The sequence below is a fragment of the Gavia stellata genome, chromosome 8, assembly GCF_030936135.1.
Source record: "Gavia stellata isolate bGavSte3 chromosome 8, bGavSte3.hap2, whole genome shotgun sequence".
Classification (NCBI taxonomy): Eukaryota; Metazoa; Chordata; class Aves; order Gaviiformes; family Gaviidae; genus Gavia; species Gavia stellata.
In genome coordinates this window covers 2100995-2115863 of record NC_082601.1, presented here as the reverse complement: position 1 = coordinate 2115863, position 14869 = coordinate 2100995, and the positions used below count along the sequence as shown (strand labels likewise).

At 47.8% G+C, this 14869-nt stretch overlaps 1 protein-coding gene across 1 annotated transcript in view; it reads left to right on the top strand.

The window, feature by feature from the left end:
* FMNL2 (formin like 2) overlaps positions 1-14869 on the top strand; it is a 152120-nt gene that overhangs the window by 82348 nt on the left and 54903 nt on the right. Inside the window, exons 3-4 of the mRNA XM_059820186.1 lie at positions 10363-10443; positions 13877-13953. Coding sequence (XP_059676169.1) covers positions 10363-10443; positions 13877-13953 — 158 coding nt within the window. The remainder of the gene's footprint in view (positions 1-10362; positions 10444-13876; positions 13954-14869) is intronic.

Sequence of the window (14869 nt, the reverse complement as noted above, 5' to 3'; positions counted from 1 at the left end):
CTGGCAGAGACTCGATAAGACTGACCTTTAGTCACCTCTCGGTGAGTGCTTTGAGTTTGGTCTGTCTTGACCTGTGTAATAGGAATGAATGGTCTCGATCCAGTGAGTATTTGGCTTTCCACATCGCGAGCCCTTATCACCGTTGGTGGTAGCTGTCGCCTTCAGGGAGATGCAATGGTGATGCAGCCTGAACTCCTCTTTGCCTCCAGAGACTGAACAACAGCCTCGGATTAAACAGCACCATGTGCTGCGGCATCTTTTGTGCATGAGCTCTGCTGTGGCGTGCAGACTTGGCAGCAATATAGAACAATTAACAGGTTGGCTCTGCCGTGACAAATGAACAGAAACTGCATTATTTTGAGAAAGTGAAGCATGCAAGAGGTAGGATGTGCATTTGTGAGCCAACAGCAAAATCAGGTTCTGCTATAAACTTCAAAAGTAATCGCTAATGAAAATAATTGATCCAGGACTGAGAAAGTAGGATGTTTCTTTGAAATGTAAACACAGCGGTACCAGGATGAGAGTTTGGCAGAAGGTACAGTCATGCTGTGAGGTCAGGAACATTTTAATAAATAGATTTGTGGGACATTTCCTATTTAGCTATTACAGTGGTGGAGCCTCTGATAAAATCCAGCTACCTTAAAGTGAAGCAGAATCAAGAATTACTTGCTTTTTTCCATCAGTTTTCTGTGCAGAGAATGTAAAGCGTTGAGCTATTTAAAGTTTCAGTTTAGTGAGACAGTGAACAAATTGCTTCATCTACTGTAAGTGATTTGTTTCATGGATGTTTGCATAGAGCATGCACACTCGGAGCATGCACATGGAAGTGTGAGCTTTGTGCTGGGGTCTGTGCGCTCTGTTTGCACCGAGTTGGCAGCGGGACAGGCAGCAGCAGTTAGATCACAGCCTCGACGTGCAAACTCCCACCGCAGAGCGGATCCACCCTTTGCAACGTGCAGCTGCTGCTGATTCACTCCTGAACTCCACAGCAAGATAGGAGGGATAAGCAGATGGAAGCGCAGTGCAGGAAATTTGTGATCTCGAGTAATCGTGTATCTTAATAGCTCCTTGCACAACACTGAGTCCACCCCCGGGTTGGGATGAGTCTGCTTCCCATCGCTTGGACAGGGCAGGCGGAGAAGCAGCGCAGGACTGTTGTAACCAGCACTGCGGAGCCCAACGCTGCGAGGATCCCAAAGGGGACGGGAGGTGACGGTGTGCCACCCTGCCGGTGTCCGGCCATCCGAGAGGAGATGCTTGGGCAATAAGGGGCTGCGTATCTGCGATCTGTCACAGCTCCCCGGCTGCCCTGGCATCCCTGGTGGGTGCTTGCCAGCCGCTGTAAATTAGAGCAGCTTGAAGCAGGTGTCCATAAAAAGCACCATAATACGGCATATGGGCTGTGAAATATTTATATCTGTCCGCATAATTATGGTGCGTGGCTAAAAGTACTTCCAGGAATAGATTTTGTACAGAATGTATGTTTTTGATGTGGATGCAAATTTTGACAGCTATTTTCTATTGGTATCAGCCATTACACCCTTTTCACCCGTTTTTGCTTAGTGAAGGACTGAGGATGTAAATTAATGTAACAGCTTGAGGAAATAAACTCTTACTCTCCTGTGCCCGTTTCCAACTTATGTCTGAAAGGAAAAAGGGTCCAGAGGTTGTTCTTAAATATTTTTCTAAATAGTCTGTAAGGGAGATCCTGGTCATCTGTGAAATATTTTGAGAATATTAGGGGAGAGAGTTCGGCTCCCAGGCTCTCTGACTTTTGCAGAAGTGAGATTAACAAAAGTGGGGAAGTACCGGTCTCATGATGACGATGATAATAATAAATAACAATTTGCCATGAATAGGATTGTGCCCATTCTAGTGCATTGTTATAAGGGTTGCTGGGCTGGTTGTGGGGGATTCATCCCGTGTGGTATTTTCTGTTCCTTTGTCTATAAACTTTGGAAGGCATCTAAGCATGGCTGCTGCTGTCCTGCAAGCTTGCTCCCTACCTCTCTGGCTTAGCGTACAAGGAGGAGGAAAAGAGCAAAACCACTGTTCCTGTTGCCCGTCCTGGAGAGGGCCGAGCGAGCGGTGGGTCAGCTGGGGGGTGAGCGCTGGGAAGGATCCAGGCAGGGAAGAGGATGCAATTCCCTGGCATGGCGAGCCACCCTTCGGTGTTCTCCAGGCCTCTTTACCCAGCTGCCTGCCCTGAGGTGTCACAGAGGGGACAGGGGTGTTGAGGGAAGAGCTTGGGGACATCTGACAAAGTTCTTCGTTGCCCTCTAATGGCAAATTGTGGCAGGGGCATCGCCGTGTCCTCACCTTCGGAGGCACTGGAGGTGTGGGGGGGTGAATAACGAGTTACAAGACCTAAGATGAAAGTCGTGCGATTTACATCCAAAATACCCTCACTGAGGCATTTGTAGAACTCTCTCCCTTTCCTAATGAAGGCAGATGGTGGCTGTTCCAGAGGCTGGTGGCCAGCGTGGAGCTCGCTGGGATGGCGGTGGGTTTCTCCAGCAGCTCCCCGGGTGGGGGTCTTTGTGCCACCCCTCAGCTTTGCTTCCAGGGGGCTCGGGCCCCTCCGTGCCCATGTCAGGGGTAATTACACCTAAAACAAGGCCACGTGTGGTGTGTTGACGGGGCGCCATATTCCGCTTTAGGGTTTATTTCAACTTGTGATTAAGAAGTGTGCAGGGAGGGGCCCTGTTGGACGCACAGCCCCGGGTGAGAAGGTTGTGCTGTGACAGTCCCCGCGTGCTCCAGCTCTCTGGGTGAAACCCTGGCTCGCCCAAGGCCAGGGTGGCCTTCCCCTGGGGGAGGAGGGCTACCTGGGCTCGCGGCCTGCCGGAGCATCCTGGTGGGTGCCCAAACACAGAAACCTGGTGTTGTGAGGTTCGGCTGTCAAGAATAGACAGCGTTCAAGATAGCCTGGAGAAGGATAGCATCTGAAACCACAGAGGGACCGTCGGACTTGTGTTCATTTACACTCAAGTTGTGCCAGGGGAGGTTCAGGCTGGATATTAGGAAAAATGTCTTTCCTGAGAGAGTGGAGAAGCACTGGAAGAGGCTGCCCAGGGAGGTGGTGGAGTCACCATCACTGGAGGTGTTCAAGGACCGTGTGGCCGTGGCACTGCGGGACATGGTTTAGTGGGCATGGTGGGGTTGGGGTGGTGGTTGGACTTGATGATCTTACAGGTCTTTTCCAACCTTAGTGATTCTGTGAACAAGCGGTGACTGTAGTGGTTAGATCCTTCTTTAAATGAGACAAAAACGTTAATCGCTAATCTTTGTTATATCGTAAAAGAGGTCGGTGCACACTCGTGTGTGCCACACACCCTTTAAGCCAGGCTTGCTGCTGCGCCCCTTCCTCTCCTGTCACTCTTCATCGAGCTCTGCAAAGGGAAAATGGTGCGCAGCCTTCCCAGCCTTCCCCTCCATAAACCAGGTCCGGGGAGAGGCAGGTTCTTGATTTTATTTTAATTTTTGTTTTTTTTTTTGTGAGATTGTGCACTATGGGTTGGTTGAGAGTGTAACCGCACAGTGCCGCGGTGGTCCGTGCCTGCCATTTTAAATTCCAGCACACCGGGGAGTGCTGACAAATATCTAGATGTCCTTTGGATTCGGGCTGGGAGTTACTTTAAAGGCAGGCTGGGCCGTGTCCAGGCTGCAGGCAGCGGAGCGGTGCAGGCAGCCCTCCTGCCTGCTGCCCGTGGGTCTCGGGTGGGTGGCTGGTGACGAAGGGGACAGACGGTGACTGCTGGACGGGACTGAGGGAGGAGCAGGGTTTCACGGGGATGCTGTGCTGCTCGCTGTTTGACACAAATATCTCAGGTGAGCCCCAGACCTCTCCTCAGAAATGTGATGAAGGGGCTGTGATTGAAAAGCCGCACCTCACGCTGTGTGTTACCATACGGTGCCATTAACCCTTTTGCAGCAGAGGTCTGGATTTTTTTGACAACATTCAACCAGGCATTATCCCTATCTTTGCACATGCTGAAGTAGCTATTTACAGCTCTGTTTTGAGAGCCTTTGCATAAAAAAAAATCTTTTGTATACCATTGAATCTCCCCTGCTGTGGGTAAAATACAGGCTAGAAAATCCAGTGTTGTATTGAACTCACGAGCATTTGGACGGTAGAGGTGCTCACAGCTTTATTTATCTGACTGGATGGCCCTGAGGGAGGTGGCTCACTGAAAACCAGACTGTGTGAGCGATGGAGCAGTTGGAGGTACAGGCACGGGGCACGAGGGACCCATGGCTCAACGGCGTGGGGCCGGGCAGGGGTTGGATTCTCCAGCCTCGGAGGGAGCGTCTGCGGCTCTCACGCCTCTTGGCCAGGTCCTGCGCTGGTGACCTGGTTTTGCAGAAAATTAATAGTGGTGGAAACGGATCCCTCTGGCCCCTAATTAGTGCAGAGATGAATGGCTGCTGTCATTTGTTCCATAATAAGACATAAAGTGACGTACTGTCCTGCTGGTGGGCTGGCTGGATTGCTGGGGCGAGGGCTGAGCTGCCCTCCGGGTCTGTGTGGGATGGGGTACGGGTGCTGGAAGTGTGCACCACGTTTACGGCGTGTTTGTGCCTCAGGAGCAAGAAGACACTGGTCTCCAGCCCTGCCTGTCCACCTCCTTTCACCAGCGTTCACCGTCCGTGTGCTTTAGGCACTCCTAGCTGGGGTTTCTGACAAGCCTGGATACGAGTCGCATGTGCTGCGTGCTTACCTAACGTATATGAATCCTAACAGCGAAACAAGTTAGCGAGGGTAATAATAATAATAATAATAACATATGTCACTAATGCAGAAAATGTCCTGAATGTTTTTGGAAGCAAAAGATCGCTGGAAAAGCCACAATTTCCTGGTTACGGAATTAATACGTTTTCCAGATTTGGGTGAACAAGAGATGTGTTGAGTTCTTTGTAGGATCACGTGGAAGAGGAAACGCAGAAATCCGGCAGTTCCTCTTTGCTGCTGAAGTGAACCCCCCTGCCTGCTTTTTTTGGTATCCAGCAGGAAAAGAAAGTGCTAATTCTGGCAATTGCTGGTCAAAGAAGCACAGGAGCGGTGTTGTTCTCCCCCATCCAAGCTTTTTCCCTGAATTCTCATCATTTATCACCCTAAAGGGAGGTGCTGGGGACCAGGACGTCTCACTGCTCTCCGGTCCAGGGCCGCTGGCTCCTTGCATGTGCTTCTCTGCACTTGTCTGTCCTTCTGGCTTATAGCCTCAGCAGTTTTTCAAGTAAGAAAGAGCCTTTTATCCTTGGGAAATTAAGTTAGCTTGCTTTTGAGGTGGCTGACGAAGGCAGGGTCGAGTTATTGCTGGTCTGTGCCTTTCTCCTTTCAGGGCTGTAGATAGTGTCGGTGCTTGTGTGAGTCACGTAGTGGAGATAAAATAGGTTTCATTGGGATTTATTAACTTTGTTGTGTCTGAACGGCCCAGTCCTGGGGTGATCGGGAGGGGAAGCCACCATGTCCCAGTCGTGATATCACCCACTGACTTACGCTTTTTGCTCAGCAAAGTTTGGAGACTCAAATGGGGATTTTAAACTTCATATGTGTGTGGTAAAAATCCCCAACCTCCTCGTTCAAATAGCGTTAAACCCCTTGCCGTATAAATTCTTGTTTTGAAAGCAGATTTGGCCAGTGAGCCATTGCAAATTGCCAGAAGTGGAGAGGAGGAGCAGACAGGAAAAAGCGACAGTTTTTAACTCATTATTTGTGGTATTTAAGGCAAGGGGATTATGTGTGAACAGCAGTGCCTGGGTGTTAGCCGGGCAGCGTGTTTGTCTCTACAGGGAGGTAAATGCTCTCAAGAAGGACCAGAGGACCTTGAGAGGACACCGGGCTGGCCAACCTGCACAGTCACTTAGAGCATTCGTGGCAAGCGAAATACCAGACTGCAATCACGCTGGTCCGACGAGCACCGTGCCTTCCCACCCCGTGTGAGCTCTGGCAGAGCATCAGTTTTTTGGGAGGACGACGGCTGCAAGCAGACGTTCAGGGTGTCCCGGCGGCGTCGGGGAGCCTCGGGCTGCCGTCGCTGCACAGCACCGAGCTCTGGTTCTTGCTGCTTGCGATGTATCGGCCTCTAATATAAAACAGTCAAAGCTGGATAAACCGAGACAGTACTCATAGCCAGGAAAGGGCAATTTTAAAGGCTAATCCCTCATGGCTTTCCAAAGCAGAAAAAACACTTTAAGGGGCTATAAAAATGTTTCCAGGACTAGTGGATGCTTACCACAAGTGGTTCTCGGTCACTAGTTAGAGAAGAGCAATGCTGGTATCTGCTGTTCATAGATAATGTCTTTAAAATCCTTCAACCCAAATAATTCCACTATACAGTAATGAGCACCATCTTTTTAAATGAAGTCGCTGTAGAGATTATTGCATAAATACATAATTACAGCTAGGTTTTAAGAAAACAAACAAAATCATATAGTATCTGCATCACAGACTACTAAATGTGCTCGCTGAGTCTGATTTTGAAGACTCCAGATATTAAAACTGGCAGTTAGGAAAAGCTCCTGTCACTTTAGCGGATGATGGCTGATTAGTTAATAAGAGAAATAAATCTGTAAGAGTAAAATAGCTTCTCTGGAGGATTAGACTAAACACAGCAGAGCTACATTGGCGTGAGAGAACCCCCAAAAGGGGAGGAATAAATAAGAGAGCTAATGTGGAGCCTTGTTAGTCTGGGACTCTGCCGTGCCGGCTGCTCGCCGGTGCTCTCGCGCCGCCCGCCACTCTTCAAGAATGGACCTTTGGCGTGGTGCTCCATCACCTCGCTCCGTCACTTGCAGATGCAAAGAATAATATTTGGACGTGGTTATTAAGTGGCACAGTGAAAACACGTCTGCCTTCATGGTTTTTTGTAGAGAAGCACATGGTTATTCAAATGCTGTAATGTCTCTGGAGCGAATGTAAAAGTGTTGAGGGGGAAAATGAGAAACGGTGGTGGTCTCTGCGGTCCAGATACCTCTATAACTCTTTACTAGTCTGTAATAGGCCAGATTCTCATTTACAGCAAAGTGCTTTTTTTGTCTGTCTGCCACTGTGAAGAGGTTTTAAAATGGGCTGATGGATGGAAATTGCTTCTAAATAACTTATATTTATGCCCATTGTAAAGCCACAGTCCACAGTATCCTGAGTGAGGGGGCTGTAAGTCTGACGGAGAAACTGGCCTAACAGTGTCCTCTAAAAAGAGCGTAAATTAAGCCAGCAATTAAGGTACTTTGAATATTGACATGTTATTCTTGTAACTGATTATTTTATGTGCCTTTTTTAATTTTTTTTTTAAATTTCCTTTAAAGTCCCTGTCAACATCTGTAGGTGTTCCTGCTCCTGTTTTCCGGCGAGTTGGATGCTAGGGCTGACCGTTTCTCACCTCTCGGGATGTGGCAGATGATTTCTGCTTGCGCTGCTGGAGCTGTGTGACGGAGCCTTGGCGCACCAGTTCCAAACCTGTCTGTACCTCCACGCGTCTGTCTCGTGCGTCTGTCTGTCCCCACACACCGGTAGCGGTTCCAATTAGCAGCAAATTTAACTACAGGGGTGTGGAAGGGACTGTCTGACTTGTGTGGGCTGGCTGAGATGAGACTGGCTCGAAGCGTCTGTGCCTATAGAGCCGAGAGAAAGCCATGGCGGTGGGCATGGTGCTGGGGGGCACGGAGCGGGACAGACACCGGTGTCACTTTGGCCAGAGAGGAGCTGGCAACAAAGAACTTTGCGTTTTCTGAACTGTTTTTTAGATAAAAAGGAAATGCCAATTCCAGGACTGTGTTTGGCCCGGACATGTGAAGGTGCACGGAAAAAAATTCCGGTTATAAAAGAGGAAAGAAATGTCTGCGCTCTGTCTTACAGAGCTCTCACCCGGGGCTGACGGACCACAGGGCAGACTTTTTGCTTCATTTTTTCCTTCTGACCGTGATGGATTACTTTTTTTACAGCAAGCAGCAAGATAATAACAGGAACAACTTTTGGTGTTCAGACAGTACGTTCTGGTAACTGGGCAGCAGTGTGCTATTCATTATGAAATAACTTTCAGATAATGTAGTCAAAATTGCATCCTGAGCTAATAAAGGGAGGTTTCAAGTATCAGTTATAAAACACGAAATTTCAGGAGGAAATTGTTATGAGATCTTTCCTCAAGGGAAAGGGCAGAATAGTTTAAAATTCTTCCAAGATACAAATAGTATCAGAACTTTTGGTAATGCTCTTAACAGGTTTGGACATAGCATACTCTTTGCAGAACAACTCGTGTTTCACAGCAGCTTTGTAGGATAAATTTCACGCTGGTCACGCAACCGGTAAAAAATCAAGTGAAAATCAAGCAGCTCTCAGAATACAAACCTTGCAGACCTTATATTTGTCATCAAAATCTTTTAATTCAGTTCTGAATGTGGCTGATGCTGGATTGGAGATCACATGGCCCCCCTGTAAGGTTAGGTGTTGGGAAACCTTCGGTGAGAGGTCAATCTCAAAGGCGGGTGGGAATTTCTTGGCACAGGACTAGCAGCAGGTGAGTGAGATGGGGAAGGGGAATCGGGCACGCTGCTGGTGTAGGACAGAAAGCAGGCACGCAGGCTTAGGTAATGAGATGTTTTACACGGGTAAAGCCCACGATCGCAGGCAACCTGCCTTCCTCTGTGTCCTGAAGTTGATCAGACTCCAACCTTAGTGGGGAGGAGAGGCACGTGGTGGTTCCCGGGCTCTCCCAGTGGGACGGGGACAGGCATCTGGTCGTAATTTCTCTGGTAAGTGTAACAGTGGCCCTGATAGCACTTGCTGGCTTTCTTCCCACCACGCTGAAGATCCCTCAGCTCTGCCCTCATGTGACACAGATGCAAAAGCAAACCCTGCAAATCGCCGGGAGCCCTGGGTGGCTGGGACGAGCTCAACCACCAGTGCTCTCCCCATGCCAGCGCTGCTGGCAGAAATGGTGCGGGGAGCTGATCCCAAGGCACGACGAACGCGTTGGCAGAAATGGTGCGGGGAGCTGATCCCAAGGCACGATGAACGCGTTGGCAGAAATGGTGCGGGGAGCTGATCCCAAGGCACGACGAACGCGTTGGCACAAATGGTGTGGGGAGCTGATCCCAAGGCACGACGAACGCGTTGGCAGAAATGGTGCGGGGAGCTGATCCCAAGGCACGACGAACGTGTTGGCAGAAATGGTGCAGGGAGCTGATCCCAAGGCACGATGAACGCGTTGGCAGGAATGGTGCGGGGAGCTGATCCCAAGGCACGACGAACGCGTTGGCACAAATGGTGTGGGGAGCTGATCCCAAGGCACGACGAACGCGTTGGCAGAAATGGTGCGGGGAGCTGATCCCAAGGCACGACGAACGTGTTGGCAGAAATGGTGCAGGGAGCTGATCCCAAGGCACGACGGACGTGTTGGCAGGAATGGTGTGGGGAGCTGATTCCAAGGCACGACGAACGCTTTGGTGCTCAAGCATTGTGTTGATGTAGGAAGCGGAATGCTGCTGTGATTGGGTGTATTTACGTAGAAGAAACGAGCCCTCCTGTGCGGTGACTGGGTAGGGCTGGTAGCGAATCTGCATCGTTACTGCCAGGAGAGCTGGCCAGGCTCGCGTGTGCTTTGTAATGGAAATAAAGACTGAGCGCTGGTCATCGTTCGCTTGTGGAGCTCCACCAGGACCAGCTGAACTCACCCTGCCCCTAATGCTGTGTGACCACTTTGTGCCCATGGCAGGGGAGGCTTTGCTGGTGCCCGCGTGGCACGCTGCCCGCCCCTGCAGTAAGGGTTGGGCTGGGAGCTGGTGGGCCACTCAAAAAGACAATCTGATTTAATAGCAGGGAGTAGAAATATTACTTGTTTATTGCTAACGTACTACTCTTGCATTCATTTTTCTGGAATCTGAATAATGGAATGATGATACTTGTCCCATGACTGTGCAGCATGTTTTTAGGCTTGTTCCAAGTGATAAAAAAGGTGTCTTGGCTTTTGCGGTGATGGCTTTCAGTCAAACATGGACACGTGTCCGCTTTTCTAACGCTTCTTTTCTTTCAGTACTCCTGACTAGCAGAAACCCTGTTATTTCAGATGTGTGCGTTTGTATGTGTAACTAAAATTCAAAATTGTCATTGAGTATGTAAGGTATATTTTTATGCATCCTATATAAATATCAAATTTCAGAATATCAAGGTACATGTAAATGTATTTTATTTGCATGCATATTGTATATGCATAGATTGTATTTTTATGAATATGAGGTATATAAAACCATATTATAAATATATACTGTTTAAATGTATGTGTGTGCATGCATTTTTATATATATAGTAAGTAAATACAGAAGATGTTATAAAATGGCTGATGTTTATTCCTCTGTCCTTTGCAGGAAAGATTTCAAGTGAAGAATCCTCCACATACATACATCCAGAAGTTGAAGGGCTATCTGGACCCGGCTGTAACCAGGAAGGTGAGGAGCATCCTGTTTCCTCTCGCCCGTCCCTCGTTCCTCGGCGAGGATGGGCCAGGGGTCCAGGTTCCTTCCTGCCTTTGTGTAAAAGGCCCCATAAAAGTCTCTGAGAAGAGTCTGAGATGTAACAAACTGCAGAGAGAAGCAAAGAGAAATTGGAAAGACGCTGCGGTTTTCGCAGCTTAGAAAGGAGAACAGATGTTGCAAAGAAAAGGACCATCTGACACATGAAACAACTTGTTTTAATAACTTTAGTTTCAATAAATAGTCTGACAAATTATCACTCAGCTGTACTCTAGGTCTGACTTTCCATGTGGGCAGTGCTGGTGGCGAGTAGAACCTCTGTCAGATGGCACTTTTCTCACCTGTGTGAAGGGCATGTTGAAGTTTTGAGTCCTTTTCTCTGGGCATTTGGGTGACAGAAATTCAGTACAGCTGGCACAGTTCACCTCTCGCTTGTGGTCTCTCATCTGAGGTTTCAGGGTTGTGAAGTAAAGACGTAACCTGGGGTGTATTTACGTGGCAGAGCCTCATCCATCCTTCTGCATGTTATTTGTTCAAAATAGTTTGCTAATCGCTCATGAAAGGCTCAGGCATTTCACTTGGCCTTTCACGTGAACCCTGAATGTGGCTTCTGTACCGGGATGTAGTTGTGGCTGGTTCTGATATTTCTGCACTGCTCTGATGGGCTTAGTAATAGCCTCCAGGATTTTAGAATGACAGTAAACCTACATCCCATTTAGAGGACCATCTGAACCTTTGGTATCAGCTCATATCCTGTGTTGATACTTATAACAGCCTTTAAAAAAAAAAACACAACCAAAAAAAGGCAGCGAGAGCATAGCAGATCCTGCCGTTGACTGGCTCTGCCTTGTCCTCAACAATCGCTGCTTTGTGTTGCCATACAATTAGCTGAGGTTGTTGCCCTGCGGTAAAATACGTATCCTGACACAGGGCTTCCAGGCCGGGGCCGGCTCCAGCCGCGGCGGAGGTGCACCTCCGTCCCTGCGAAAGGCGAGGGGCGAACACTGGGTACCCTGTGCCTCCAGCGTGCCGTCGCTAGCTCGTGTCTTCAAGGCTGCAGTAATGTCTTCTGACAGTGCTTCTCTTGTTGGAGGCTCTGACAAGGAGTAGGAAACCATTTAGTAGGAAACCTTTAAATTTGCCTGCGGCTGATTATAGTGTTTTTAAAAAAATTGGTGAACAGAGGTCTTTGTGTTTTTTCTCCTGAAGGGTTTTTGAAATTCGTTTAGTGTTTGGCTTTGCTCTGTGGTTACTCCGTGGGCACACATTGAAGCCTTTCTTATCCTAATACCACTATAGGAGTCCCATGACAAATGACAAAACTGAAGGAACCTAAAAATAACTCCATTGAGTTCCTCTCTTTTGTTGCGTTATTCTGTATCACCCGGAGCCTTTCCTCAGCCTGGGCTGCGAGGCGGAAAGATTTACAAATGGGCTTCTGGACGGACGCGTGATATTGTGGGGAGAGCTCGTCTTACCAGGGTTATTGCTGTAACTGAGGCGGTGTCAGCGTTTTTGCTGATACCCAGCGTGGCCAAGAGAAGGTGGCTCCAAACACTGCTGCAAAATGTGTGTTTTGGCTTGTAATTGGGGTCATAATGGCTCTTCCCAGGAAAACAATTGCTTTTTGTCTGAGCTGAATTATGAAACAGGAAAATGAAAGTGTTGAAATGACACATTTTTATAGAAATTGCAGTTTGGTGGCTCCTGGCGCCCAGTAAAGCACAGAGCTGGTTCCTTGCTCTCTGCCGGGGTTGCAAAGAGCAGCCTGGCCTCGCTGGGGGATGACGGTCCCGCGTGGGGCACATGGGAACGTGCTGCCTATTTCTGCCGTGCCCTCCCACCCTGCCCTCCTGTCTGCCTCTTGCTACATCAGTGTTTTACCTTTACTTCTAGAGAGGTAAGGTTTTATATTGCTTGCAGTTATATTGTGTAAACTCTCTTGGGAGAGAAGACACTGTTTTTGTACTCTGAGCTAATTAACTGAGGTCCAAAGAAACTGTATGTCTGATGTCAACTAGCTAGTTCAAAGTAAAAATTAATAGTGCCTTGTGTCTACTAGAACAGTGAGACATCTATTCCAGTCTGCCAGTGGCTCTCTGAGCTGGGATTTAGTCTTACCTCAAGTAAGCCAGTGGTGCTAACTAGCATGGGATAAAACCCTGGTGAAAAAGGCAGCTGATAATTTTCGCATAAGTCAGCAAGGCAAGGTAAATCCTATCCTTTCATCGTTTCCACTTCAATAAACGAACTCATGACAATTATTAACTGCCAAGTAGTCCCCTTGATTTTATTGTGGTGCCCTGAGAACAAACCCTTTTTTCCTTAGTATGCAGAGCGTAGTCCTACTTGCAGCAGCATGGCTTGCGTCCTGAGCATTTGTAAGCCCTTTCCAAACACATCAAGTCTGTTAGGGTAATAACTGATGACCAAGTTGGTCGTTAAGTACTGCAATTCCCAGATGATTATCATTGTCGTCCACTTCTGCTCTCATTTAGCTTGTTCTCAAAGGAGAATTTACCAAAACAACTGCTCCAGAATAATTTATCCAGCTGTTTTAGTACGTTTCCATGGGCAGGGAGCCCCAGGCAGGAGAGAAGGCAGCAGTCTTTCTCCAGCTGGGAGAGGAGGAGGCATCGCTGGCTGGCTCTGTCTGCACACCAAAGGTAGCCCTGCTGCAAGCTGGTTTTGCAGAGGATGGAGAGGAGCTGCTTGACTCGACTCGAGACGAGTCGGTCTAGCAGTCTTCTGCCTTAACCTTTGAGCCGTGGAGTGAAGTGGGACTCTCGCTACATCCCAGGGAAGTTTTACCAGGTCACCCTTTTTCTCCTCCTATATGGACATGACGCGAAACCTCATCTCCTTTCTGCCACGGTGTTTTACTTCTGCCATTTTATGGCCTTTTCGCAGCATCTGATTTTGCAGATACAATTTAGCGTGCACAAATTATTAAAGCATGCAGATGGTGGCACACATGTATTTCATTATTGGCTCACACCCACAGATTTGGTAATTATACGGAAATCGTGGCAGGTTTTTTGGTGTGGGTGTAAAGTCGCGAAAGCGAGATTAAAGCACCAGGCTGAGAATGAAGCTGAAATGCTGTGGTTCTCAATGGAGAGTTTGATACTAAAACAAAGCTTGTATTGTAAAGAAGTGTTTATTTATCTACAGGCTTTTAATTTTCTTAATCCTGGAAACTCAAAAATGCGCATGGGAACAGAAGTTATTTTTCTGTGCATGTTGTTGTTGACTGCCGGACTATTGTTGTTGCATTCCTCAGGATTTAGAGGGGTTCTCAGTTTACCTTAATGATTTATTTATTTAATCTGTGCTGTGTGAGATGTTGATATTTTTAATAGCATCATGTGAGTCTAATTGTTATTTTTGCCTGCTCACTCTATTACAGAAATTCAGAAGACGAGTCCAAGAGTCTACTCAAGTACTCCGAGAACTGGAAATTTCTTTAAGAACAAATCACATCGGGTAAGAATTTTTGATGACCTCTGGTCTAAGATTTATTTTTTTTTTTTACATCTAGTGATGGATGCCTTTGAGAAAATATCTCTTTGCATGTCAAGCAGGGATACCACTTGATTGATTGTTAAAGCCTGAAGGGCTCAGTTAAAGGATAGCTGGGCATCTTGGGAGAATAATTCAGCTTTAATCCTTTCATGATAGGGTTCATCCACATCTCTCTGAAGGCTGCGAAGAAATTGCAGTCAACTTCTGCTCACCCTAAGTCAGTCAGAGCAGCAGTGAGCATGATTGTGTCTAGAATAGTAATAGTATTGCAGCTATAAAAATATATATAAACTGCCCCCCCCCCATGCTGTTTTATAGCTTTAACATGATGCAGTTCATGAAGCCTGGCTGTGAGTAATGTTACCAGGATTTTACTTCCACAAAGCAGAAAATTCCTCTCAAATAGCAAAAGTAAAAGAATTGCCAGAGACTTTTTTATCAAATGTGTCATTCCCATCCGCGTTTCCACTGGTCTCACCTCTCTGCTTTGGGTCTCAGCACCAGAAGCCGGTTCAGCACTGGTACATCAGCCATTTTGTTTCATGATCACACACTGTGTCAAGCTCAATTACATCAATTTTACAGGATGCTGCTCTTATTTCAAGGAAACGAGGGTGTTTTAAACTGTGGGAGGAATAGCCGTTCTCTCTCTGTGGGAGCTGGCTGCCCAGCGTGGCGTGCACGGACGGCGTGCATGGCAGTGGGGGACCCTCCCGTAAGCTGCACTGTCACAAATACTTCCAACAAACTTCTCCCACACCCCTGCTCTCGTTCCTGCTATGTTTTCCCTCCTTTTCGAGCACAAAGGATTCACTACCGGAGACTTAGGGCATCTGAAGTGTGAGGCTCTGCAGATTTATCACGGCTCATGGGTGTG